General features: G+C 35.1%; 1 protein-coding gene across 1 annotated transcript in view; it reads left to right on the forward strand.

Moving 5' to 3' along the window:
* The window catches only part of SPATA17 (spermatogenesis associated 17), a 95,379-nt gene that overhangs the window by 32,211 nt on the left and 37,565 nt on the right, over positions 1-25,603 (forward strand). The window contains exon 6 of the mRNA XM_075147096.1: positions 7,499-7,622. Coding sequence (XP_075003197.1) covers positions 7,499-7,622 — 124 coding nt within the window. The remainder of the gene's footprint in view (positions 1-7,498; positions 7,623-25,603) is intronic.

The following is a 25,603-nucleotide window of genomic DNA, read 5'->3' on the forward strand; positions in this document are numbered from 1 at the left end:
CTCTTGGATTATGGGGGGTTTATTCTTCTTTCCGTCCCTGTCTTCCTGGTCTGACTGTTAAAGACTGAGGCAAAGAAGGCGTTAAATACCTCAGCCTTTTCCTTGTCCTTGGTGGCAATGTTCCCCCCTCTGCATCCAATAAAGGATGGAGATTCTCCTTGGCTCTCTTTTTGTTGTTAATATATTTGTAAAAACATTTTTTGTTATCTCTTATGACAGTGACCAGATTGAATTCTAGCTGGGATTTTGCCATTCTAGTTTTCTCTCTGCACAACCTAACAAGATCCCTGTACTCTTCTTGAGTTGCCTGCCCCTTCTTCCAAAGGTGATAAACTCTCCTTTTTTTCCTGAGTCCCAGCAAAATCTCCCTGTTCAGCCAGGCCGGTCGTCTTCCCCGCCAGTTCTTCTTACGGTTCCATTAGTTACGGTACCATATTAGTTTCCTGTTCACTGCACTGCCATGACAGAGCAGTACCATCAACTTAGCTGATGACCTTTAGAAGTTATAACATCATGTTTTCTCTCTAAATCACATAATGTTGAATATTGTAAATGTTGCCAAGTACCATATATTAAAGTAAAAGGAATTCAGATATGTCTGCATTGTCCTGCACTGCAGCAGAGAGATAACAGTTAGCTTAAATGAGTTCATACTAGTACTGGGAACAGCTTAACTGTAGCAAAACATAGCAGTATGCTTTCCTCTAGTTATTAGTGCGCAGATGGTAGCATATATAGTCTTCTGGGAATTGCAGTGCCAAAAGGTAACGGATACTTTCACATGATCTTCACTAGAAAACTTTCAATGTTATTTGGCTGTGGTTAGACATCCTTTTTCATATATTGCTGGAAAAATTAAGAACATGACTGTTCTCGTAGCAGCTTAGCTCTGACGCTGTACTAGAAATGACCACTGCTGCTAAACTGCTATCAGAATAATTTGTCTTAGGGCTCTGTTATCCATTCTGGGCCAGATCAGCTTTGTTGCCCACAAATACTAATTTCACTGTTTAAGCTAATCAAGCAGGCTGATTTTCCATAAAGCGGTCAATAGCAAAGAGTCATGGAGTGAAAACGTTTTTCATGTTATGTTTAGCTTTATTAGTATAGACCTGAGCGTAAATGAAGTTGAACCAGTATACTTGGATCCAGTTCCTCAGCCAACTGAAGCTTCAGTGTTGTAGGTACTCTTGTGCCCCATCCATAATGTGTGGGTTTTACAGTTTAATTAAATCAAAATAGTTAAGCTAACAAAACATCATCATTTAAATCAGACCTTTTACAAAAATTATTTTTAACTTCACAGCATTTTGTGCTGCCAATGAGTATGACGTAAATTCAGCTTAAGGATTTATAAACACAAGGGAAGAACATTTGGACTAATAAGTTTGCATGTTCCCAGAATATGGAATAATTTGAAAAGATTATATATTACCAAGAAAAGTAGGTTTTAAATAGATGTGAGGAAAAATTCTGTATGAGTTGCTATTAAAACCTTAATTAGAAGATTCTGTATAATGGATAAGGGAAAATACTCCCTTTTTAGTTACAAACTGGCTCTTCAATCAGTATTTTGAAAAGCTGTTGCACTTTCTTGAGTAATTGTATAGCAGTGGAAATTGGAAGGATAAGAAGGATACATCAGTCTGTTCTTTGCTATCGTCTGGTACATGCTGTGTCCTGATCTCCTGATCTGCACAAGGTATTCATTCACTGTATGCCCTTCACCGCTATGTTCATCACATTTCCTACGTAGTGTATTGATCACATTGTGGACCTTGACAGTTGAACTGGTATGTCACTTAATTCCATTGGCAGTGTACACTATGTGATTAAGGAAAGATGGGCAGGGTATGTTCTATTATGCACAAATTATAATGGGATTTTAAGGTGTTATGGATTTCTTTCTCTAAAATTGATAATAATAGAAACTACAGGGTGTTTTTGCATGCCTACATTAGCTTTATTTATTTTAATTTTTTCATCATATTAGTTTCCTGTTCACTGCACTGCCATGACAGAGCAGTACTATTCCTCCAGATTTTGAAGAGAGTGTCATGATTAAGTTGTCAAATAGACTGATGTAAACATTCACATTTAAAATTAGTATGAATTTTGGACACCCATTTGAGGTAGGTCTCTTACCACTAATAATTGACTGCCTCTTTGAGCATCTGTTTCACTGCAACTTGAGATCAAACATTTTGGTCAAGGGATTCTGTCAGGATACAGACAGGAGTATACATCATGGAAGAGAGGAGTAAGGGAGTTATAAAGCTTCTCTATTCTGCTCAGTAAATCTGAACAAGTTCATTCAAAAAATCAGAAAGAGATTGAGGATAATCAAGCTGTCTGATGGTAAATAGCTAACATAAGTATGTAGTATGTGTGTTCTGATAAAACTTTGCCTTTAAAGTACAGCGCTCTCTAAACTAGTTTTACATCCTAGGCTAGTCTATACGTATATTTCATTTTTTCCCAAATATAATAGATTAAGTCAAATGATGTTATCATGGCAGGTCATATTCCTTTCTCACCTACACCAGTGTAGTGTGAAATCAAATGGCATGCAGTGGTGTACCAAAAGTATTGTCCCACTAATTTCATTTTCACTTCCATATTCTCTATTTGAGCAGGGAGGATGATATATAGTCAGGAAGGTAAAATCGATTTAGGTTATCTCCTTTTAGGCTAAGGTTGCTTACTGCCTATGTTGCAGGAATTTTATGATTTGAGGTCTGAACTGTTTAAAATCACAATAATTTCTTACTCTTTCTGGGTAGTCCAGGCAACTATACTAATTATTGATTTTCTCAGAATCACTTTACTTTAGTTAATATTATAATTTTATGGTTATCTGGTCAAAGGACCACAGAATGCCAGTGAAAATGCAAACAGAATGCAATAGTTTGATAAAGTTCAATAAATGTAGGTCAGTGTGAATTTGTAAAACGATGCAGTTCTATGCAGAATTATGAAAATCTGTATATTGCTGAAATCATCACTTGAAGACCTTTCCAAAAGTGCCAGGAGCAATATTATATGTGTATTTTTAACCTTTATACAGACAGCAGGAGCACTGTCAAGCAAATTTGCATCTCATAGCTGGAACTAACACCACTGCCTACTGCATAATGAAGTATCAGAATAACAATAAGTTACCTTGTCATATGAAAATGTTTTATTTTCAAGCTATATAAAACAAAAAATATCATTAACAAATCCATAGCTACTTCACAGATTTGTTACGCAAGATGATTTTTAATTGTGGGCTTCGAGCACATATGTTGATAATGCTATGCCTATTTTCAATTAATAAACATTGATATTCTTCTGATCTGTTGAACAATTTTCAGATCATGATAAGACACTACATTTGTCAAGACTTTTACACATATTTCCTCTACAACGATATTCCATAAAAATCTGTGTGGGAGAAGCTCTGATGGGACTAAGCTTATATGAGAAGTCAGGTTTGTAGGAAGATGCGGTAGATTTGTTAATATACTGAGATAAGCTTTAAGATAATGAAAAGATTATGTGCTAAAAAAATTACTCACTTTTTCAGTTATAACAGTTTAATAAGCAGCACTATTCCAACTATGAAGCATGTAACAGACAGATCATTTATAAAAATAGAACAAGATTATTAGTTAACCTAAAACATGCTTTGCAGTTACAGAACTCTTTTTCTCCCAAAAAATTTGGTGAAGCTTTAAAAATGCAGGTCAAACAATTTGCCCATCTTCAATTCTCCCACTTCACGCTGAACCATGAAAGGTTCATCCTAAAGCAAATTTGGTACACACAGTATCATGCATCATAGCTAGTATTCATATAATCATATAGTCCCAAGAAAAGATTGCTTACTATTGCTCAATGAACCTAAGATATGTATGAACAAAGAGAAGGTTGCCAGTAAGTGTAAGGATTTAATCCAAAGATCATTTAATTTCAACGAATTTTCAATTGGCTTTAATGGAATTTGGATTTATTTTCTCTGGGAAGGCATACATGTAGAAGGTCACGAGCATGAAACTTCTCAATAAACACATTTACATGTAAGCTATCTGGAAGTCCAACTCTATTTGGAAGTCTAAGTTATGTCTTTAGTATCACTTAGGCTTATACACATTTTTCTGTATGGTAACAATGAAACCCCCTGCACAGTGCATAATGTGTTAGTATTAATCTGCTGATGTATGAAACAGTATATTCATATCCAACTACTTTTAGATTCTCTGCTTTTGTTGCTCCTGTTCAAATTCTTGAAAGTATGGTAAACGAGATGAAAGTTTCAGATTCAAATAGCTTTAGAATAAATCTATATTTATGCTAAAACATCTATGCTTTCCAGTCAAACAATGTTTGGACTACTACATACCCCATATTTTGTACTACCTCTCAGGAGAGAATCATCTTGGGAGCTATTATCCCCAAGACAGAATTGTCTGCATGTTTTCTAAACTGTACAGAACAGTATAATGCATGATGGAAATATTTTAGCACAACTGACAAAATGTGTAGGCTGCAAAAGTATGTTGAAAAATATTTGTAATTGCTTAAAAACCCTCAAATTTTAAATGGATTATCGTATAACATCAATGAGGACGTGTGATAATCTGGAAGGATCGTGATGATTTGGATGATAGTACTGTCTAAAAAGGTCATGAATTGCATTGAACTTCAACAAGTATTTCAGACTTCATTTAATTTCAGCAAATAATGATTATTAATCATTCATTCAAAGTAATTTGGTAAATTCAGATTGATGACAATGGGAAACATTTTGCATCCCATTATCATTACATCTGTAATACAAATTTATATTTTTATCATTATTTGTGGGTTTTCTTCACCAGTTGTGTTCTAAATAATAAAGCTTCCATATCCACTGTTGGGAAGAAGTACATGAGTATGTAAGAAAGTGAATAAACTGTAGTAATATGTTGATAGACATTTCATCAGTTATAGATAGCAGTACTAAAGCTGAATAGAGGACTCTGTCATCAAAAAGGAACAAGAAATAATATTAAATCTGTAAAACATGGATCATACACTCTGATATTGAAGGTAAAGTGGCATAAAATAAAAGAATAAAGTTGATACTATGCATTGTCTATTTATTCGTTTATGATTGATTGATATAGAACAAAGAGTTTCCAAGTAAAAATGTGTATGTACCTACATGCAGTGACTCTGAAATCTTTACCTTAAGGACAAAGAAAGGTCGCCAATCTCTCCAACTCCTAGTTCTTTGTCAAAAATGGACACAGTTAATGAGGTTTGTTTGGTACAGCACAAATTCTCAGACACAGATAGAGATCCTTTCAATGGAAACAAATTTGTTTGGCTTTACCAGGTTACTTAGCGATTAATAATAGCCTTGAGATGCAGGTCAGAAAGGTCACCATCCCTGCTTGCCAACACAATCTAAAATGTGCAGCTAGTCCAGCTCTACAGGCTTTGAGGCCCCAAAACGCTATACGTAAAGTAAAACAGGCTATTTTCCAACTTCTTTCTTCATATTAATAAGCAATTTTAAAGAGAAGGGTGGCAAAATGGGGGCCATGCCACTCTAAGTAATTCATTTATTTTGCAATTTAATCTTATGTTGGAAAAAAATTACACTGCTGCAAAAGCATAGCATGGTGATTTTTAAACGTCAGTGTGCTTCATAAGTAACCTTGTATGAAATATTGTATTAGCAGCCTTTAACAGTAAACTGCAACAAAAAATATTTCCGGAGATTGAAACAGACCTATACATCTTTCCGATCTTTAATTTATTTCCTTTTCATTCTATTTTTTTCTTTTACATTTGAAATAAAACATGTTTAATTACTTAATATTTTACTTATTTTAGTTGATAAAAATTTGAAAGATAGCATGAAACAAATAAAAATTTTACATTGCCACATTTAAGAATGTGATTTCATAGTGCTCATATTTATAAAGCAATTATTGCTCTTTCGCATATTTTGATGAACTAATTTAACATTATGATAATTAAAATATTAAGAACAAGTCTGAGTCAGAATCTTAAAAACACTTTCAGGAGCAATATGACTTTCCCATGGGATTATTCATCTCAGCAAACTTATTCATGTGCATATTTTGATAGGATTTGACCCTTGTCCTGGCATGTCTTATTTGTTACTCATTGAAACAACTGAGACTGTTAATGTGGATCTCTCTAAATAATCTGTTTTGCTGGAATATTTGAATTACCCAGATATGTGAATAGTATATTTTTCTTTGCTTTTTCTTTTATCATATACACACGTGCTTAAAAAAAAAGAAGACTAGAATTTACTCACTTAATTAACTTTTAAACAATCTATATGCTTGACTGAGTATGCTTGGTGTCTTTGGCACACAGGTTAATTTGAACTAGCCATTTTTTAATAACAAAAATAAGAAATGTTAATCAAACTAACCTTTTTTAACTGGGTCAAAAAATTCCATACAGGAGCACTGTGCACAATAGCACGGAATTTTGTTTCTTATAGAACATTAATTCACTCCACTGTTTGCATAATTTAGGGCAAGCCTGGCTCTATGAAAAAAAGCCATTAAGGTGGAAATCTATGCCCATTTTCTGTTAAAGTTTTCCTCTAACCATTCAGTTAAAATAATGTGATTTTTCCATTCTTCGAGAGCTGGTATTGGGTACAGTTCCTTGTTTCTTTTATGATGAAAGAATTTTCTATGACCTATTGAATACACAGACCCAAGCATTTAGATGACACTATGTGTTTGCAAACTTCTGTCATGCAGTGGCTCATGAGGCAGTTACGTTCTTGTTTCCTGTGGTGGTCTATACCATTGCTATCAGACCAGAGTGGAAAGTGACCTATGCAAGAAGCCTAATACTATGGAAACTCCTCATAAGGACATTGCACGCATAAAAGGTTTACATCCAGTTCTTCACTATGCCTACATTCTCAACCTTACAAAAGGCTAAGGGGTCTAGGAGTGAATGTCAACTCTTACCCGGTGTCTATAATCCTCTCTCATTCCATAAGGTCTCCCCTGTTTGCAGATCAGAAAGAGGTGTTGCAAGGCAGTAGCTGAAACATAAGTGAACACCTTTCACTTTGAAACCATTTGAAGGAAAACCACTAAATTATAAAAACTTCTCCTTAGAGAAATTCAAACTAAAATGACTCTTAAAGACAAAAAAGAACATCTATGAATGCTATTTTATCGAGCTATAAAAATATGTAGGTTGACATATTCTTCAAAAGAGTAAGCAATATGAACTAATATACTGTTCATAGTTTTTATCATTTTAGTCCTATTTCTTCACAGTTATATCCATGTAGAATCTTGCTGCTGTGCAACTGAATGAACTGTAATTTTGCATTCCAGTGGTGTCAGTATACTGCTAATACATAATAGCAGAACAGTGTGAAGCTATAAAAGGGTTAAAGTAAAATAAAACATTAACACATCTTTATTGTTGTGATATAATTAGCAGACTTATTTTATTACAGGAAAGAACTCCAAGAGTACACAGAAATGAAGGAAAATGAAGAGAAAAGGAAAGACCTAGAAAAGAAAGAAAAGGAAAAGAAATACCAAGCCCGAAAGATGCATTACCTCCTTAGCACTGAGCAGGTTGGTATACCTGTCCCTGACAGCTCATGCAAACCACTTGGGCCCCCAGCCTGACAGAGATAAACTAGCAGGCTGAATGGGACATGACTTGTTGAAAAGATATCACAAAGACACTACTTCGAGTTCAATTTAGTGCTTTTCTATAGGCAAGAGCAGGTACCATGACTATTCTGTGACAGCAGCTTCATAGAGGCAGCATCAGCACTGCTAGCAGAAAGAGTCAAAGTCAGCAGTTTGCTCTGCCACTGTGATAACACAACACGAAGGGCATAACCTCACTTTAAAAACTCATTTTGACTGGCTTATTGTTGTGTTGTTGCACTTGTCAAGAACTAACAAGTTATTAAGCTGAGAAGGGATTTCATTTTTTTTCCTTTTTTTAATTGAGCTAATGCTTGGATTGGTGCTGTGTTCTGCTTGTTTTTAGGGTAGATTGTAAATGCAGGTTTTCAGCTAAAGCTTTTCGCAGAACTGCCTGAATCAGCTTATTTAGCATGATTGTTTTCACATAGAAAAGCCTCTGGTTTAATATTTACTGATTAATTTGTTTTGTATTGATAAAAGTGGTATACTTTTTCAAGCGTTCTTATGTAAACTGCTTTACAGACAGGCGAATATGGCAGTACATATATCTTATACAAAATTCATATGATTGCTAAAGCTTGTGGATTTGCCTTTTTTTACTCCCCTTTTGTGAACTCCTGTAAAAAAAAAATATTTTGTGTCCATAAATGTTTGGTGACTGGTTGTTCTTCATATGAATAAGGAATTAACATGCAATCAGGGTATGCTAGTATGAACTAAGTGCTTGCTTTTCATAGGTTGTTAATTATAATATGTAAGAACTATTAATCCTAAAGAATGCAGGAAAAATACCATGACACTTAGTGACAGAATATTTAATCTTTCCCTCTGTTTGGGAATCATTTGTGATCTATCCAATAAATAGAAATATAGTTTAATTAACTGGATATCAGTTATGAAAACTCAATTTGTAAATCAAATTTAAGTAATTTTATTTGCAAAAAAAAAGCATAGTAAAATATTAGTAAAAAGTGGCATTAAAAGTTTTCTGAGTGGCTTTAGGCAGGGGAGCTAATTAATAACTGAAATTAGCTCACAATAATTGATTTGTCCAGATGTAGATCTAGAATATTAAGAATAATCTGCATAGTGTTTTTATATTGTTTTAAACTGTACAAAATTGGGAATTCTTGTTTTGAACAGAACAATTTATGTAAACAAATGCATAAACATTAATATGTGTACCTGGAGTACAAAAATTGTCTGGTTAGAGAGATTGAGTGACTTGTGGTCAAAAAAGATTTTAGTAAACTTCGTTCACTTCTGATGATACTGGCTTAGCAAACTGTAACACATTTTTAAGGAACGGCAGGTAGTGCCTTATTTCAGCCATCCACCTGGAGGACTGCTAGTAGAGGGCAGCAGTAACTATTGTGTTCTGATGAACTTGGGTTTCTGATTTTACAGAATTAGAATCTAGCTAGCAGTGTTTTGCAGAACAAAAACATGCCTCATTTTGCTTGCTGAGATGGTTTGTGAATACTGAGACTCAGAGCTCACAGAATTTTTCCTTTATCACAGAACGGTGCTCCAAGAAACATCTTCTTTTGCAGGTAGTATTTCGAAACATGAATGGATGTAAATCAATGCAACACCTACAGACAACCTGAAAACCAGCAAACATATATGTGAAGTAAACTACTTACTGCAATCGAAGTCTGTATTCCACAATTGCACATAGTTACAGAATTTGATATCTTGCTAAGATACAGGGCAAATTATTTCAGTGCAGAATTTACTGGTTTGATGCTCTATCTCTGACATTTTACTCTCTATATGCCTGGTCTTTTGACCTGACTACAGCTGCGTCCTGCTGTCTTCAAAGGATAGTTAATTGGATTACTGAGCAAGGTCCATTCATGTCTCAGTAGAACTAGGCAGCAAAAGTCAACGCTTTCGAGTGAGTTAAGGAAAAAATATAATTTGTAAGCCAGGGGCATAGCAAATGAAAAGAGGAGGTTGATGAGCTGGGCTTATTGTAGAGTCATGTGTTAACTAAAGCTCAATGAGTTGTAGAGATGATCTGCTAAAGTTTGCTACAATCTCCTCCCCTTCCTGCCATGCATAACGAGGTGCAATGATGGAGCTGAGCCACCTCATGCATCAAGGCTGCAGATGTTCAGGCTGGTTATATGGACAGCATTACAAAATCTGTATTTGCAATAATTGTTTCAAATATATCCTATAGTTTTGAATCTTTTTGTTTTACTACAGGCAAAAAGGGTGAGAAAAGAGTTTTTACTTATTGACCAAAAGGAATCAGGGAGTTGTTGCTCCTCAATTTTAGTAAAGAAAGGCATGTAAAGTTCCATTTTCCACTCCCTACAAGCTGAAGCCCAGAAACCCATCTCAGAAGTGTGTTACAGGTTAAACAGGGAGATGATCAAACATCGTAGCATTGCACAATGTAGCAGATCATACAGTGATCCTTTCTGGACTTAGAGCCTATGAATCCTTTATTGATTGCAGAATTTGTTCTTCTTATTCCATAGATTTTATATATATATAAGGTTGTGCCCATTCCTAATTGCTAGCATTATTGTACATTTCAAAGAGTAAAACTTAAGAATGCTAGTGTTATGAATGTACAGGGGTGTCTAGTATGTATATAATAGCATAGCCTATGATGAAGTCAACATGTTTTGTCTTTTTCATGAATTAACTTACTATTCAAGCATTTATTTCTTCCATAAACTGTTACCTTTATAAAGAAAAAAAAAAGAGGAAGAAATGGATATCAAAATCTGAATTAGTACGCATTATTTGTTGTTACTGGTACCAGGTATATACACATAGTCTTATATAGACAGATGTGGACTTGCTTTGATTACTTTCCAAGCCAATCTGGAGCTATAACACAGGGCTGAACCCAAACTAATTAGCCCTGTTGAGAGCCACGGTATATTAGCTCAAGAATTAATGCAGTTACACAGCTTCTGGTCAGCTCAAAATATGGGCAGAATAAGTGTGTGCATGCTTTAAACTCAGGAACAAGGAGTTTGATCTGCCTATAAAATATTATATAGGCATACCTACATTTAAGTTGATTTGTCTGCAGTTCCGCACCTTTTTGGGGGGGAGGTGTGTGTCTTGAATACCATTGCTATGAAACTGACATTCAGGGAAATCACTAGATGATAAAAAATGTATGGTATTATACTATACTTTACAATTTTCCTATATTTTTTGCAAACAGCTGACTGAGTGTATTTTGCCATAGAAACATACCCAAATATGACTATTTCCCATTGCTACTTGTAGAAATACATTGCATTTACACAAACATTTTAATCCACATAAGAACTAAGCAGTTAATTTGAATAAAAGAATGTTAGTATTTTAGCAAAGAAGTTTAAAGACAAGAAAGCTAAATAAGTTAGGATATTTACATAATCAATAATTACTAACAGTAGTAATGTTAATTTGCTCTTATTAATAATATATATTAATAATTTATATTAAAAATATAATTATTGACTGTCTTTCTGTGAAAGTACCATGTTATGCATCCTGCCAACTTGAAAACACAGCTTTTTCCTTTACTGAAAAACAGCGACATATTTTTTTTTTCTGTAGTACCGGTAACATCCATGCAACACAAATATAACCCTATTTGTAGGCATAATAGTGGGCTTGGAAAAAAGAAAGTAAATTTTGATTTAATTTAAATTAAGTTAGTTGCCAAACAATGTCTGGAGAAATAAAGCATGAACTCTAAAACTTCATGGTTATGAAATATTGAGCTTTTAATCAACATGCTACATATGCCAGTAGTATCAATAACTAGTCAAGTGACATCTTACAGACATGAGCTTCTTTTGTTTGAAGGAAATTTCTCCTACATGATTCCCATAATTATGAAAAAAACCTCAACAGTCAAGTCCATGCCCTTCTTATCACGTGTTATGTTGTCTGCTCCACCTACTGGTTGCTTGTTGCAAGAGATTCTAGTGTAAAATACAGCAAGAAATAAATCTGTGAGGTGGCAACCGTAGGGCTTCCAAACTGATTTCCATTTTAAAAATAAGATTCTCTATATTTCAGATTTTCAAATTTATATATATATAGTAGTGTTTTCCTTGCCTATTTTTACCTTAACAGTCTGATAAATTCTGACTTCATGATGAACATGATAAAAATTGCAGTATGTATCTAACAAGCCTTTGCCCGTGTTAAGAATATTTCTTGTCATTTCTTCTTGGTAACACAATAGAAATAACAGTGCAGATATATTTTTTTCATTGTTTTTATCTGTTTGATCATGAACTGCATTGTAATTTCTTATTGAGACATGAAACTTATAATAATTAAGTTTTTTCTTGTTAGTCCATAATCACAGTATGCTATTTCCACTACAGTGGTAATGATTCTTTTTTTTTAGTTGCCATTTATAAATTAACTACTTATTAAATGTGGTTTTCTATTATAAACATGTTTACCTATGTAGATTATCCTTCTATATCCCTGTAGTCCCCTTTCTGTATTAACAAAATTCACTATAATTGAATAGGTTCTTCTGCTCTTTGTCATATTCACAAGGCTGACATTCGTAGAAAGGGCCATCCTTTGCAAAGTGCTGACAAACTGCCTTTAAAGTCAATGAAAGATGGATTCGCTGAATACATTGATGGCACTTTGTGGAAGTGGATATGAAGAGCCCACATGGGCTTGTGGTTGGAACATGTGGTTGCATGGTTCCTGTCATTGGTATTCCCAACCTTCCAAGAAATTTTGTAGGTGGTCTTTGTCTTACAATGATAATTAGAATTAGGAATATAATGGACTAAATCCAAAGATCCAGTATCAAGCTAGAATGCAGACCTGTATTGTTTAAGTATCTGCTGACAGAGCAAGCAGCAATGCTGGGGTGAGTCTGTGAGTGGGAGCAAGTTTGTCAGCTGCTGCTAGCACTGCTGTTGCAGTTCCATGGTGTGGTATTGAGCAGAAAGCAGTGGTAACTGAAAGGAGCCAGAGCAGGAGAAATGGTGGAAAGAGCGGGCTGGTGTGTGTCTTGTAAAGTCATCTGAGACCATGAAAAGATTCCTATGGAAACAGTCTTCAGAGTGCCACAGCTGAAAAAGCCTTTTGCTATTACAGTTTCTCCTGTCACTGAGAAAAGGATTGGAGAATCAGCAGAGCAACAGACCTTTTCCCTTTACTGTATAGTTTTTCCCCATATAGCCAACAGTTCTGGGTGAGGTAAAAGAGAATTTTAATTCTCTTTTCTCCAACTTTCCTCTGTTTCTAAACAGATAAACCACATTTACCTTTTGTCAGAGAAAATGAATGTAAAACTAGTCCAGTAAGCCAAAGTTCTTTGTGATATAATGTCTGCGAAAGGTTTGTCATACAATTACAGAACATATTTTGACGTTATTGAAAATGTGATGTTATACATGCATCACTTAAGCTTATCATTGCTCTGGCTCATGGACCGAGTTCCAGCCTCTCTTCCAAACCTGGACTTCCTGCTCTGTGATAAATCATGCTGAGATTAGATGAGCTAATACTGGTCCTCTGTTCTGTGGGTTCTTCTGTTCTATCTATCTGAATGCTTTAACTATTGAGACCTTGAGAAAAATTAATCATGCAGTTGTATGTGTACGCCTACTCTTGATTTATGTACAGAATCTTCTTTCTGTTGGGCCCTGATCAATTAGAAGATCTAACTGAGTCATACTGAAGGTTCCTCTGGCCCAGCATCCTGTATTTGACAGTGGCCAACAGCGTGTGCCTAGGGAAGAGCAATAAAATGAGGCAATGGGGCAATGTAATGACATGCCAAGAATACTCTCCCAGTTTCCAGCAATTGTTACTTGAAGGACTTGTAGTATTTTGTGGTAGAGCTTTCCACTTTTGGATTATTAAGGTGTTCACTTTTTGCCTCTGTGTTCCTCCAATTCCTGCCTCTCTTCATACTCGGAGAAGAAATAACCTAAACAGAGAGAGTGTGATAAGACCTCTAGGCCCACAACACTAACTAGCTCTCAAATTGTGCTTCCTTGAAAGACCAAGTTCACTCATTCTCCTTGCAGTATTGTTTTGCAGCATGCTCATTTCACAGCATATACTGTCTCTGGTATTCCATCACAGGAGCATATGCATCTGCAAAGTGCCTTATTCTTTCTCCACAATTTGGTGAGGTTCTGCGGATTGCCTCTTCCATTCCAAGCAACAGCACAGTCTGTCACTTTCCAGCCCTCTGTAGTAGGGTGGCAATTTCTCCTGATATCCTTTGGCAGTTTGTGAACAGATACTGCTCATAAGCTCCTGGGTAATTTAGAGCAAGAGAAGAACAAAGCCCATGTGTAATAATAGGCCCTTTTTGTTGTAAAAGTTACAAAATCTATGATGTTTCTTTTAGTAACTGTGAGTAACAAGACAGGAGTTATCTTTTTGGATTGCAGTAGTTTCTTCAGTTTTCAGTGCCTGCTCGAGTGTGTTACCGTCTCTCTGTTGAGTCAAGGCTAATGTGTTTAGACATGTGGCTGGTATCTGCCCATATTTATTCCCATTGAACTAATGCATTGGAAAGGATTAATTGTAGGAATATCATAGCTGGTGCTATAAAATAAGGAAGTATTTTTAATGGAACTAGTCTTGACTGAGATAACCCTTTCCAGGGAGACATAAACATGTGAGACAATAACTTTTTAATTTAAAAAGAATTTAAAAAAACCCCATAAGAATAATGTTCTCTGAGGAGGAAGAAAATGTTAGCATCAAGTGAGTAACAGTGAAAAGTTCTAGTTTCAGCAATGAGAACCGAGTTTTTCCATTCTTTCTCTGTGTGATACCCATGCACCATAAGCAATTCCACTTTAGGGTAACGGGAGTCATTTAGCAAACTTCTGTGGACTCTCCATTAGGGTTTTTGTGAATAAAGGTAGCAGAAACATGACTCAGGGTTATTTTGAGCTTTTGTTTTTCAGACCAGTTTAATTTTGATTTTCTGTGGTTATTGTAGAACTCAAAATTATATCACTTTTATCAATTGTATCAATCCTTATTTCATGTTTGTCAGTTCATAGAGTCAAATATTTTAAATTCAAATTCTATTGAATGCTAAGGTATTTTTTTACTACATTTTTCCTGTCAACAGAGATGGCAATTCATAAACATTACACTGTGTGTCCCCTTTTTACACTACTGGAAATCAGGAGTTAATTCTGTTGAAGTTACTGCACTTACATCAGGTGTAAATGTTCTAAATGAGAAAGAAAAAAAGCCACAAAATCCTTCCTGGAGCAGGCTAATGAATATGCAGAAGACACAACTGATTAATATGCTTCTAACCTAATGTGCTGTCCTGTAAGAACTTGAAAAACAATTGGTCTAAAATGACACTGTTTGACATCCACTCTGCCTCTGGACACCTGGCAGTTTTATTCTTATAAAGGTGAGGACTCAGTGGATAAAGCTCTGGCCTTTGATCTTCAGATCCACAGTTTAAGAGACAAGGCTGCAAGTTTGGTCATTTGAGCTTAGTCCCGAGTGAACAGTCCACATCACAAAATGATTATACATAATTTGTTACTATTGGCAGTGTCTGTTCAGGAAAGGCCAAGGACTTAGCTAGCATGAAGAATGAATTAGCTCTTACCTTTTACATTTTATTTCCTCCCCCTTTACTGTTGTAATTTTATTATCCTGAATCTAAAACATTCAGGGGATGAAATTATCATTCATTGTAAGTACTAATACTTCCTGAAGATGAACTAAAATGGTTAATTTTTTTTTTAATGTAGGTGCCCCGATCACTGAACATCCCCACCTATCCATGGGTGTTTAATATCCACTCATCACTTCTCTGCCAAGAAGTCAGATATTTCTGAGTACTTTCCAAAGCTTGTACCATAAAAAATCCCATTTACATTAAAGAGGAGAGAGTGAGCTTTCCTAGCTCTCAGGCAGGCTTGCAGCTACATTTAAATAGCATTAATATACAGAGCACCTTATGCTACAGTGTTCTGTTTTTATAAAATATTATTTCCAAAGGATTCTCAATTTACATTAAATCCTTCTTACAGTACTTATGACAGGTATGTTTGATCAGCAAGCCTTCTTCGTGTATTCACTTCCACATTGGAAGCCAGACGTATCAGTCTATTCACAGATATTCACTGTAGGAAAATCATTCAACTCTTGTGCCTCATGGGGCACTATACACACAATCTCAGTTCACCTGAAAGGAATCCCAGTTAATGTTGCTTAATGTTTCTGTCAAAAAGAAGGACAAAGTAAGGTAAACTGAACGCAGCCAGTAACTGAGCTGTTTGTGATTCTGGAAGACATTGTACCTGAGCAAAGAAAAATGTTTATGTCTAGAAGGTTAGTTCCACTAGGGCTGAATTCCAAAGATGACCTTTAAGTGATTTGCACACACAATCAAAGACGTTCTCTTAGAATTCGAGTCCAGCTCTTTCCCTTTGGGATTACTCATCCTGGGAACACTCAGGACTGTAATTCTGCTACTCAATACAGTATCATGGTGATGTAAAAAGAGGGCAAATGCAAGAAGCCCACATATACTTCCAGAATCTATCTGGTGCACACTCTGCCAAAATCATTTAGTGACAAAGTTTACAACTTTCGAGGATTTTCCAATTTTGCTCATATCGTTTTCAATCAGCCTTTCTTTTTCTCTAAGAAGGGGTGGTTGTCTCCCTAGAGAGGGCAAGTACAATGAAAGCCAAAACTAAGACGGCAAGCTTGGTGATCTTCATGCCCAGAAAAGGGTAACTCCATAGGTTAGGGAGCAATGGGAAGAGGATGGGGAAGTGCTATCTGCTGACACCATACCCTACCTCCTAGATGGCTATGCACCATTTTGGATGTATTTCTCCCCAGTGTCAGTGAAAAGTACTTCCTTCCCATTCACTCTTCTCATAAGTCTCATTCTAGCACAAGTAGTAAGTGAAAGTGCCTCCAACAGAAATCAATAATTCCTCCCTTTGCCACACTTCCCAGAAAACAAGATATTCGCATCCTATTTTTTAAAGATAGTGAGTGAATGAACTTAAAAATAGAACAAATTTAATAATTTTAAGCATGTTCTGCATCAGTATTGCAAACTCTATTTTTCCTAAAGGCTGCTTATTATAAAATCATTTCGGTTTGATAACTGGATAACTGTGCAAAGAAAGAGTTACACTGAAAAATCACCTGTCATTAGAAAGACACACAATGGGATGTAAAGTTTGAGTGCTGTTTTGTGATTGATCCTGTGCAAGCTCAGTTGTTTAAAGGCATATCCATGTAGACATGGCAATATTTCTCAGAGCTTCTTCTAAATAACTTGTTACTAGCCATGTCACTCATACTAAGCATATGTAATCATAGCATAGTGGCATCTCTGTATCTACCATGTATTACAGCATTTAGCATTTCTGCATCTAGCATTAGTCATTTAAAAATCCACTAGCTATAAAGTCCCTGTACTTAAACTGTCTTTTTCAGCATCTGAATTGCATAATCTCTATTTGTGTGGATTTTTTCTGGACAAGAAACTTCTTGCTCAACTCCTGTGGGTAGGATTAATGGCGGAGTTTAAAGGACAAGCTGTGTGATCTATCAAAAGTGTACACGCTGAGATCTTAGAAAAACATGACCAAATTTTGTGTATTACTGTCAACTGGGGTGGCAAAAGGGTTGGATTGCTGCAGGGTCAGAAAACTGGTAAAAGTGAGTTATATATTGAATGTTGGCTTTGTGTATGATGTGGTACACACATTTAAAAAAGAATCTATATTGCAGGGAAATTACAATGTAGTGCAAATATCAGCTAAATAGCTCACACACAGAGCCACGTTCACACACACTTGCACGGAGTGGAACTCCACTGACATTCCTCAGATTGTTACTGGGATAAATTTGGTTGATGTGTAGTAGTCCATCTGGTGTTTATACAAGTTTGAGGTGATGTATAGTTTTGCTCAGGTAATTTTTGAAACTATTATATCAGAAGCAGTACATGCTAAATAAGAGATAAGTGCATGAGAAGAGGGAGGTTAGGAATGGCATGGGAGAAGTCATGAAGATAAAATGCCGTACATTTCTCAACAGCAAACCTTCCTGTTGATTAAGAAGTGGCGCTGATTGTATCCTTGCTTTAATGAGACTTCAAGATGAGTGATGGACATACCAATTATTTTGTTTTTCAGCTCTTAGGCAAGTGAATAGTATAATGGTAAAGTTCTTTCATTAACTTGCACAGTTTATTCAATATTCAATGCTTTTGTTCAGTATCTAATATATACTGTTAATTTGGGAATTGTGTCTGTCCTGCAATGGACATGATGAAAACTGTGCATCTTTCCCCATCTATTGTTTTCTTTACCTTTATTTTGCATGTTTTCTTTGCTTTCTATTTCAGCAAGCTTTTAATAAAATCTTCATCTTTTCATTTTTGCTTATTACATCGCTCTCTTCTACCCATTTCTGAATACCTTTACTAATCTGACTCGCATGGCTCTGTTCCTTCTTCTTTATTCTTTCCTGTTTACAATACTGTGACCATTCATTAAACCTTCACCTCATTGTTTATTGGTCTCATTGAAGACTGCTTTGTTAAACATACTGCCACTTTTCAAGTTTTTAGTCATTGTCTAATCCTATAGGTTTACTACAGCGAATTGTTTAATAAATCTGTCAGAATATATGTCCGTGAGAGAAGATTCACATGTAAGCACAATGCAACAGACATAAGGAACAATGAAAAGCAATGAAATGTTACATTGTTTAGCTGCAAATATGTATTTTTAGAGAAGTGAATGAATTCTGTATTTAGTAACTATTTTGTTAACAAAGGAAATTTCTGTATGATTTCCATCTCTATCTGTTAAGAAGAGCTTCTCCTGTCTTCTGATATATTGTTGTAGGTAACTCCTGGTGTTACAAATTCAAAGATACTAAATGGTATAATTACAAGGATTTTTCTCAATCCAGTGAGAAAAGGAGTGAATTTCGAGTTGATTTTTTCTTACAAAGCTAATCTTTTCCATTTTGAAAATGACAGTGGATGAAATTTTAATGTTAAAGATGTAAATAATATCACACATTTAAATAAGTGTTTTAAGGCTCTGAAAACTTCTCACAAGCATAAATAATATTAGCCTCAAAATAACACTGTGAAGTAAGGAAATAGTGTCTGTGTTTTCACATGCAGTTATTGAGACATGGCAGAATAAAATTACTTTCAGAGATTATTCTTCAGACTAAGCTCTTTAATGCCCATTTATACAGGGTGGTTGTAGAAACAGGTTGGTTTTCAGAGATTCCTAGAATTTGTACATGATCCCATACTCACCCCAGCACTTCTTAAAGAAAAAATGATAACAGTAATGGAATTTCCTATTCCTATTTTTAAAATAAAGTTATTAAGCAAGTTAAAACCTATTTTTCTGCTTGTTTTGAAATTGGTTAGAAGTCAAATGAGAAGTCAGTAAGACAACTCGTGAACGCTCTGTCTCTGTTTTGTGTCTTCACCATAAGAGTATTGTTTCCCATGCCATCACTCACTCATTCAAGTTATTATCCATGATCTAGTCAAGTCATCAAGAGCCTGCGTAAGAATTAGATTTGACAGAGTAAGCCTCAGTCAGAGAGAGAATCAATGAAAGGTTGATACATTTTTGGGATCCCTCTGCATTTTCTGGGCTGCTGTGTTTTGGATATTGTGCCACAATGATCCATGCACTAAACTAAGAATTTGTTTCTCTTTTGTCTTGTTGCCTAAATACCCAAGCAGTTGGTACCTGTTTGGAGACTTAATTAGAGTTTTGTTGCCTGCAGTTGAACTTAGTGCCTGTGCAGGTTCAGAGGTTGATTTTATGGTCTGTGGCCAGGATACTGGACTTGAATGTTTCCTTAACACCTCATCGTATAGTCCATAAAATTGCAGCCTGATTTACTTAGAAAAGTGCATTTAAAACATGATTGCACTATTATTTTGATATCAAGCAAACATTTCACAGATGAAAAGGACTGAACCAAGCTTTAAAATCTGAAGGCAGAATAGCAATAATTAATGCTTCTATTACTCTGTTTAAACAGAATATATATTAAGCAGAAGACAGGTAATTAATCCCACTTGAAAGAATACACGCTATTCATCACTCATTTATGAATTCTTCAGTCTCTGCATAAAAGCAGTATCTCAAACAAAGCTAAAATACTTTAGGTACAATAACAGGCAAGGTCCTCCAATTCTTATTTAGATGAAATTCCTGAGAGTATATTTTTATAAGGATTACAGTATCAGGAGTAGCATTAAGGAGTAGCATTAGCTCAGTGAAAACTGAACCTACATTTATAAAGCTGGGTGACATTTTTCCTATTGTTAGCCATGGTAAGGAAATTTTATCTCAAATTGGAATGTTGAACCACACCATGGTATTTTTCCAATATCTGAATACAATTTACACTATATTTATTAATTGTTAATGTAAAAATAGGTTCATATTAGTTAAAAAATCACAGATTATTCCTAGTAGAATGCATTCTAATGTGGCTTAAATATTTTGATGTTTCAAATTTGAGGACATAGTTTTATTATACTTGTTGCTAGAACAATATTTACAGAATTTTTATAGATGGCTTTTTTCCCAGTAGATTTCATATTAAAGGTATTATCCTTTTATTTGCACTACATATGGAATATTCTGACAGCCTGTAATAAACTAGTTATTTAGAAGTTTTAAACTCCTTTTATTTTACAGACGTGGTTGCAGCATCATACAAACACGTTTTTTCCTTGTGAATCATTAATGTTTTAAGGTATTTCTTTTACCTCCTAGAGAAACTATATCTGGGGATTAACAAGATTATTCACTGGAATTCATGTGGAAGCATAACTGCAGTAGCTGAGAAATGATCATGTTTCCTTTTAGTTCTCAGCAAGAGTAATTGAATGTTGAATATCTTACTAAACGCTGGACTGTGACAGTGTGTTAACACTCCGACTATCTCCTAACAGCAGGGCAATTATTTGCTGAGTGGGATTTTTATAAATCCCCTGGCAGTAGTATGTCCTGATAATTATGATGAAGTGCACTGGTCAGTGTTGATTCAGCAATCCCATCTCTAGCAAATATTTCATTCACAGCTCTCCTTCATGCTTTTACTTTTATGGCTTTTAAAGATCTCTTACCTCTCCTCCTAACTTGCTTAGTTTTTTTACAAATTACAATGGAGCAAAAAAGGATTTTCAAGTTAAGTCCCTATTTTGTTGAAGTCTTTTCCTTCTCATTTAACTCCTTATTAAAAGACCAAAGTGACAAAGTAGGACTTTATTTAGGTTCTTACTGTGACAACCACTTGCAAAGGCTTCCTCCCTCAAAGCTGTTTTTTTCAAGATTAAATGACTGTTAAAAGAAACATTTATATTCACGATAGTTGTTGATTATTTCAGACTTTCAGAGTTGATATGGAAAAGTAATTAAAACAGATCATACCTTTATTACAGTATAGTTAAATTACAGTAAAAAATATTTTAAAGATATAAGGATACACTTTCTTTTGACTTCATGCTTATATTTTATCTTCAGCTCAACTTCATCGATTTTTAATTTTGCATGTGTGTAATTATTTGCAGTGCAGTAGCTACACTGTATCTATTAGGGCATATTTTGTTTGGAATTTTATATGTAGACTTTAAAAGCTCAGTCACGAAATAAGAAAGAAGAATAAGAAGTCATTCATTCATAAATAAAAATTGCAACATCTAAAACTGTTCATGTTTTATTATACCACTTGGGATCACCAGTCTTTTCTGAGGAACTATCCAGCATAATCAACACAGCCTTGTCTTTCCCTTTCTACCTGCACCTTTTGCTTTCCTTTCTTGCTTCCTTCTTTCTATTTCTTTTGCTGCTCCCTTCCTTCATAGTTTAGCTTTCAAGGCAAGCTCCTTAATAATTTCTTTTTTGTATTCTGGGAAAAACCAGTTAAGTCTTCTCTCCGTATAGAAATGATAAACAGGAAAAGATGAAAATGGACATTCTACAGCATACATTAAATATAGTATTAGAGGTGAAAGCAGTACAGAATATAAAAAAAACCCCAACAAATCTTTTCTTTGCTAATGTTCATTAAATTAATATTTGTTTTCTTATGTTTTTTTTTCTTTCTTTATATGCCACCATTAATTATAAAGATAAGAAAATGATTGGGAGGAAACTAAATGATAGTGTGTTAGAAATGCAAAATGATGCAAAATATTAATGTAATGCTAAGGATGACTGGGTAACAAATGGTACATTTGCCAGTATGCTTGACCTGACACAATTAATATTCCAGGTCATGCTTGGGTTTCCATGATGGAAGGTCTGAGGCAGAGAATTCTAGGGGAAAAATATATGTATTGTATAACTCATTTCTCTCTTTTTTTTCTATTTTCCCTGACGAGTCAGAACCGTAGTCTTAAAAAAAAAATAATCTGTGCTTTCACACCTCATTTGCCATATTCACCACTGGGCCACCATTCACCAGAAGGGCCTGATGCAAGGCGGTCAGTAAGAAGCTATTAGCAGAGTCCCCTCCTGAGATTTCTTTGGTCTTATTGAGGTGGAAGTTAACATGACAGTACTGCAAATAACTCACTTGTAGGTTTTTTAACAGTTAGCACAGATTTCCCCATAGTGTTTATCACTTTAGAAAATTGTTCCTGGAAATGAAGTCCCAGAAAGCTGGCTTTGACAGAGGCCCTTCTTAGTTTGAAGAACACGGGTGCAGAAAAATGTGTCATTCTCTCTGCAGACAAGAGGTACTTTTTGTAACCTATCATAATACTTTGCAGGGTAGCATATTTTCTTACGGACTAAAGGTGGAGAAAATATTGGAATCAAAGTATGAGGTAATATCTCAAGACAGATACTTTTCTACCATTGGAAAAGCAGTATTAACTACAATGGTTTTGTAGTTGAGAGAATATCGTATTAAAGTAGGGGAAAGATGAAGTAACACTTTTAACACATTGTACTGGTCTCAAGAAGATATGCAAATGTATTAAGTACCAAAGGCTTTGATCCTCCAGATTCTTAGATTTCTGCAGACTGCCAGCTCCCTGTAGAGGACAGAGTGAATAGGGCATCCATCAGCGCACAGCACATGTGCAAGAAATTACAAAAATAAGACTCTGATTTGCAGAGATATTTAAAAATGAAGGGAAGCAATTTTGCCTGAGATTGGTCTGAACTGGACAGTAGAATCAAACTCATCCCCTTGTCTCTCCTACCAAACGCTGCCAATTTTAAATCTAGGCCTAAAACCTTACCACAAACGTTGGGGAATTTAGAGTAAATTCGTATTAATTTTATCTATCTAGATACTAACTCTGCTGCTGATTGCTCTGCTATCTGTCTGTTTGAATACTTAAACATATGTAATTAAAATGTGAAGTAATTAACACGGATTGCTTGAAAAATTGTTATTTAAAAATAAACTTCATAATCAATTTTTACCCAGATCTTACAAAGAGTTTTAACTGTAGAAGAAGCAACAACTTTTAAAGTGTCCAAGTGGCCTCACTAAAACTCCAAATCCATTTTCATAGTTGGTACACTGTATGTGTATCTGTATATGTTTAACCTGAAAGTATGTAAAAAAAGGAACAAAAGATGGCTCTTTGTTAAGACACCTTTTCAGCAATAATAATTCGAAAGACACTGAATCCGTGGATTCCCACACCTATTATGGCTAATTTTGGTGTCATTAAAAGTGCTAAAAGCCAATCCTATTTGTGCATCTTGAGATACTCAGCAGCATTTCAGAGTGTTTGATCCCTTTATGAACTATAGTTTTTTCTACTGCCAAACATTTAAACAAAGAAACGTCAAGTAGAATATACATAGTATCTCAATATAGATTGCAAAATGCAGTTTCAGAAAGCCATTGTACTCATGGAGCCATTTATACTTGCTCTAAGTATGACTAACAGAAGCAACGCCATTTCTTAGAGCCCAGACAGCACATCACTTTAAAGTTATTCTTGCCTGTAATTCGTCAGAGCAAAAATGTTTAAATTATTTAAGATTATGTATTTTTCCACTTTGAGGAAACAAAAAACAAACCTGTGCTATGTAGATTGAAATAATCTAATTTTTTTTTTGTTCAAATTTCCTACCCAATTTGCTTTTCAGCTTTTTTTTTAATTTTCTTTTTTAAAGAAAAGGCTTAAAAAGGGCTGTAAATTTTGGGCAGATGCAGCCCTGATCAGGATTTTATACTAATCAAGAAATCCATGCCCGCCAACTTCAGAGAGTTGTTATTATGCCATAGTGGTTTATTCCAGATCATCCCAATTCTCAGTGATGCACATGGACATGTTTTTCTTCCGGAAAACATTTACATTTTCAGTGACATTTTAGTTTTCTATAAAATATGTGTTTCACAGATGTACCGTGAGAGAGCAGTATCTTTCCCACTAGCTATGGACCTCTGCAGACACATGGCATGGCTAAAGTGCAGTGTCCACATTAGGTAGGATACAACAGCTGAACACAGATGGCGTAGGAATGGGTGGAAAGATAAAGTAACAATACAATGAGCAGTTCAGTGAAATGTGAAAAAAAGGTAGTCACAGGCAATCACTTTTCTGTTTTACTGTTATCAACAGAGTGAAGTCAAAAATTCATTCATCGGAATGTAGGCAGATCCGATGGCCACGGTAGGACTAAGGAGTAAACAGCCATAAAGACCATGACATAGAGTTGCTTTGTATATCTCCAGCATAGAATCTAATTTATATGGAAGACCTTGACTGTGGTATTTTATATTTGAGGGAACTTGTGCAACAAGTATGTAGCGTAAATGCATTCAATAATCGTGGAACAGTGCAGTAAAGCCCAAGACAACATATGGAACTTATATTTATGTAGCACTTAACAGGTCACCAAGTGTTCGCAAGCAAAAATATACTGGGCTGATAAGAAAATTGCAATAGGACAATGTATGAAATACTACAAAAATAGTAGTATTAGGAGAATCTGTAATTTTATGAGATGTTTATGTGAATAAAAGCCAGACTTGTAGAACCAAACTTTTAAGATGCAGCTGGATTTTACAGATCATACAGATGGACCTGCAATTTCGCATTCACTCCAGTGATTCTGCTTGCCTGCTATTTGAAGCATGGATCCCTGCCATTTTAGTTTGGCATCCTGAAGAGCTGAAGGAACAACCAGTGGTTGTTTGGCATACCTATGTTTCTACCACTTATCTCTATTCATGTCCTCTTTCCCATTACACATTTAGACTGATAGTGTAGTGGAATAGTTTACAGGGTTTGCACTAAGAGGGGAACACATAACGGAGGGCCAAAATAAATTGTCATTACGGCCAGATCACTTACAGAGTTGAAGAATATAGCCCATAAGATTTTGAATAGCCCAACAATATTTTGAATAAGCTACCATCTCTGAATATTTTTGTCCATCAAACAATAAGGGTTTTTTAGGCCTTATTTAACTCTTTTGACACAAGGAATTGGAATTTCCCAATAGGATATGTTAATGAAAAATGTTTTAGAGTTAATTGGGGTGTGTTCAATCCTCTCAGCCTCAAGAGATTAATACTTTATGAGGAAGCTGATGCTCTACTGAGTTTTCTCATGGGTCCTCAGTAGTGTTCCAAAGGAGAAATGCAAGATTTTAAACATTTACTCTTTTCCTTACCTTTCCCCGCATCACGAAACTGGTTACTTTTCCTACTATTTTCATTCAATACTTCTTAGCAATTGAAATTATGATAAAAGCAAAGGACAATATATTTTAACTGAGCAAATCTACTTTAAAAGTCTTAAGAATACTCTGAGTATACTGTTGTAGAAAATATAATTCTCCTTAAAGCAACTCAGTATCTTCAAATTAATTTTCACCAGGTGTATTTTATTTATATAT

The sequence above is a fragment of the Calonectris borealis genome, chromosome 3 (assembly GCF_964195595.1).
Source record: "Calonectris borealis chromosome 3, bCalBor7.hap1.2, whole genome shotgun sequence".
Taxonomy (NCBI): domain Eukaryota; kingdom Metazoa; phylum Chordata; class Aves; order Procellariiformes; family Procellariidae; genus Calonectris; species Calonectris borealis.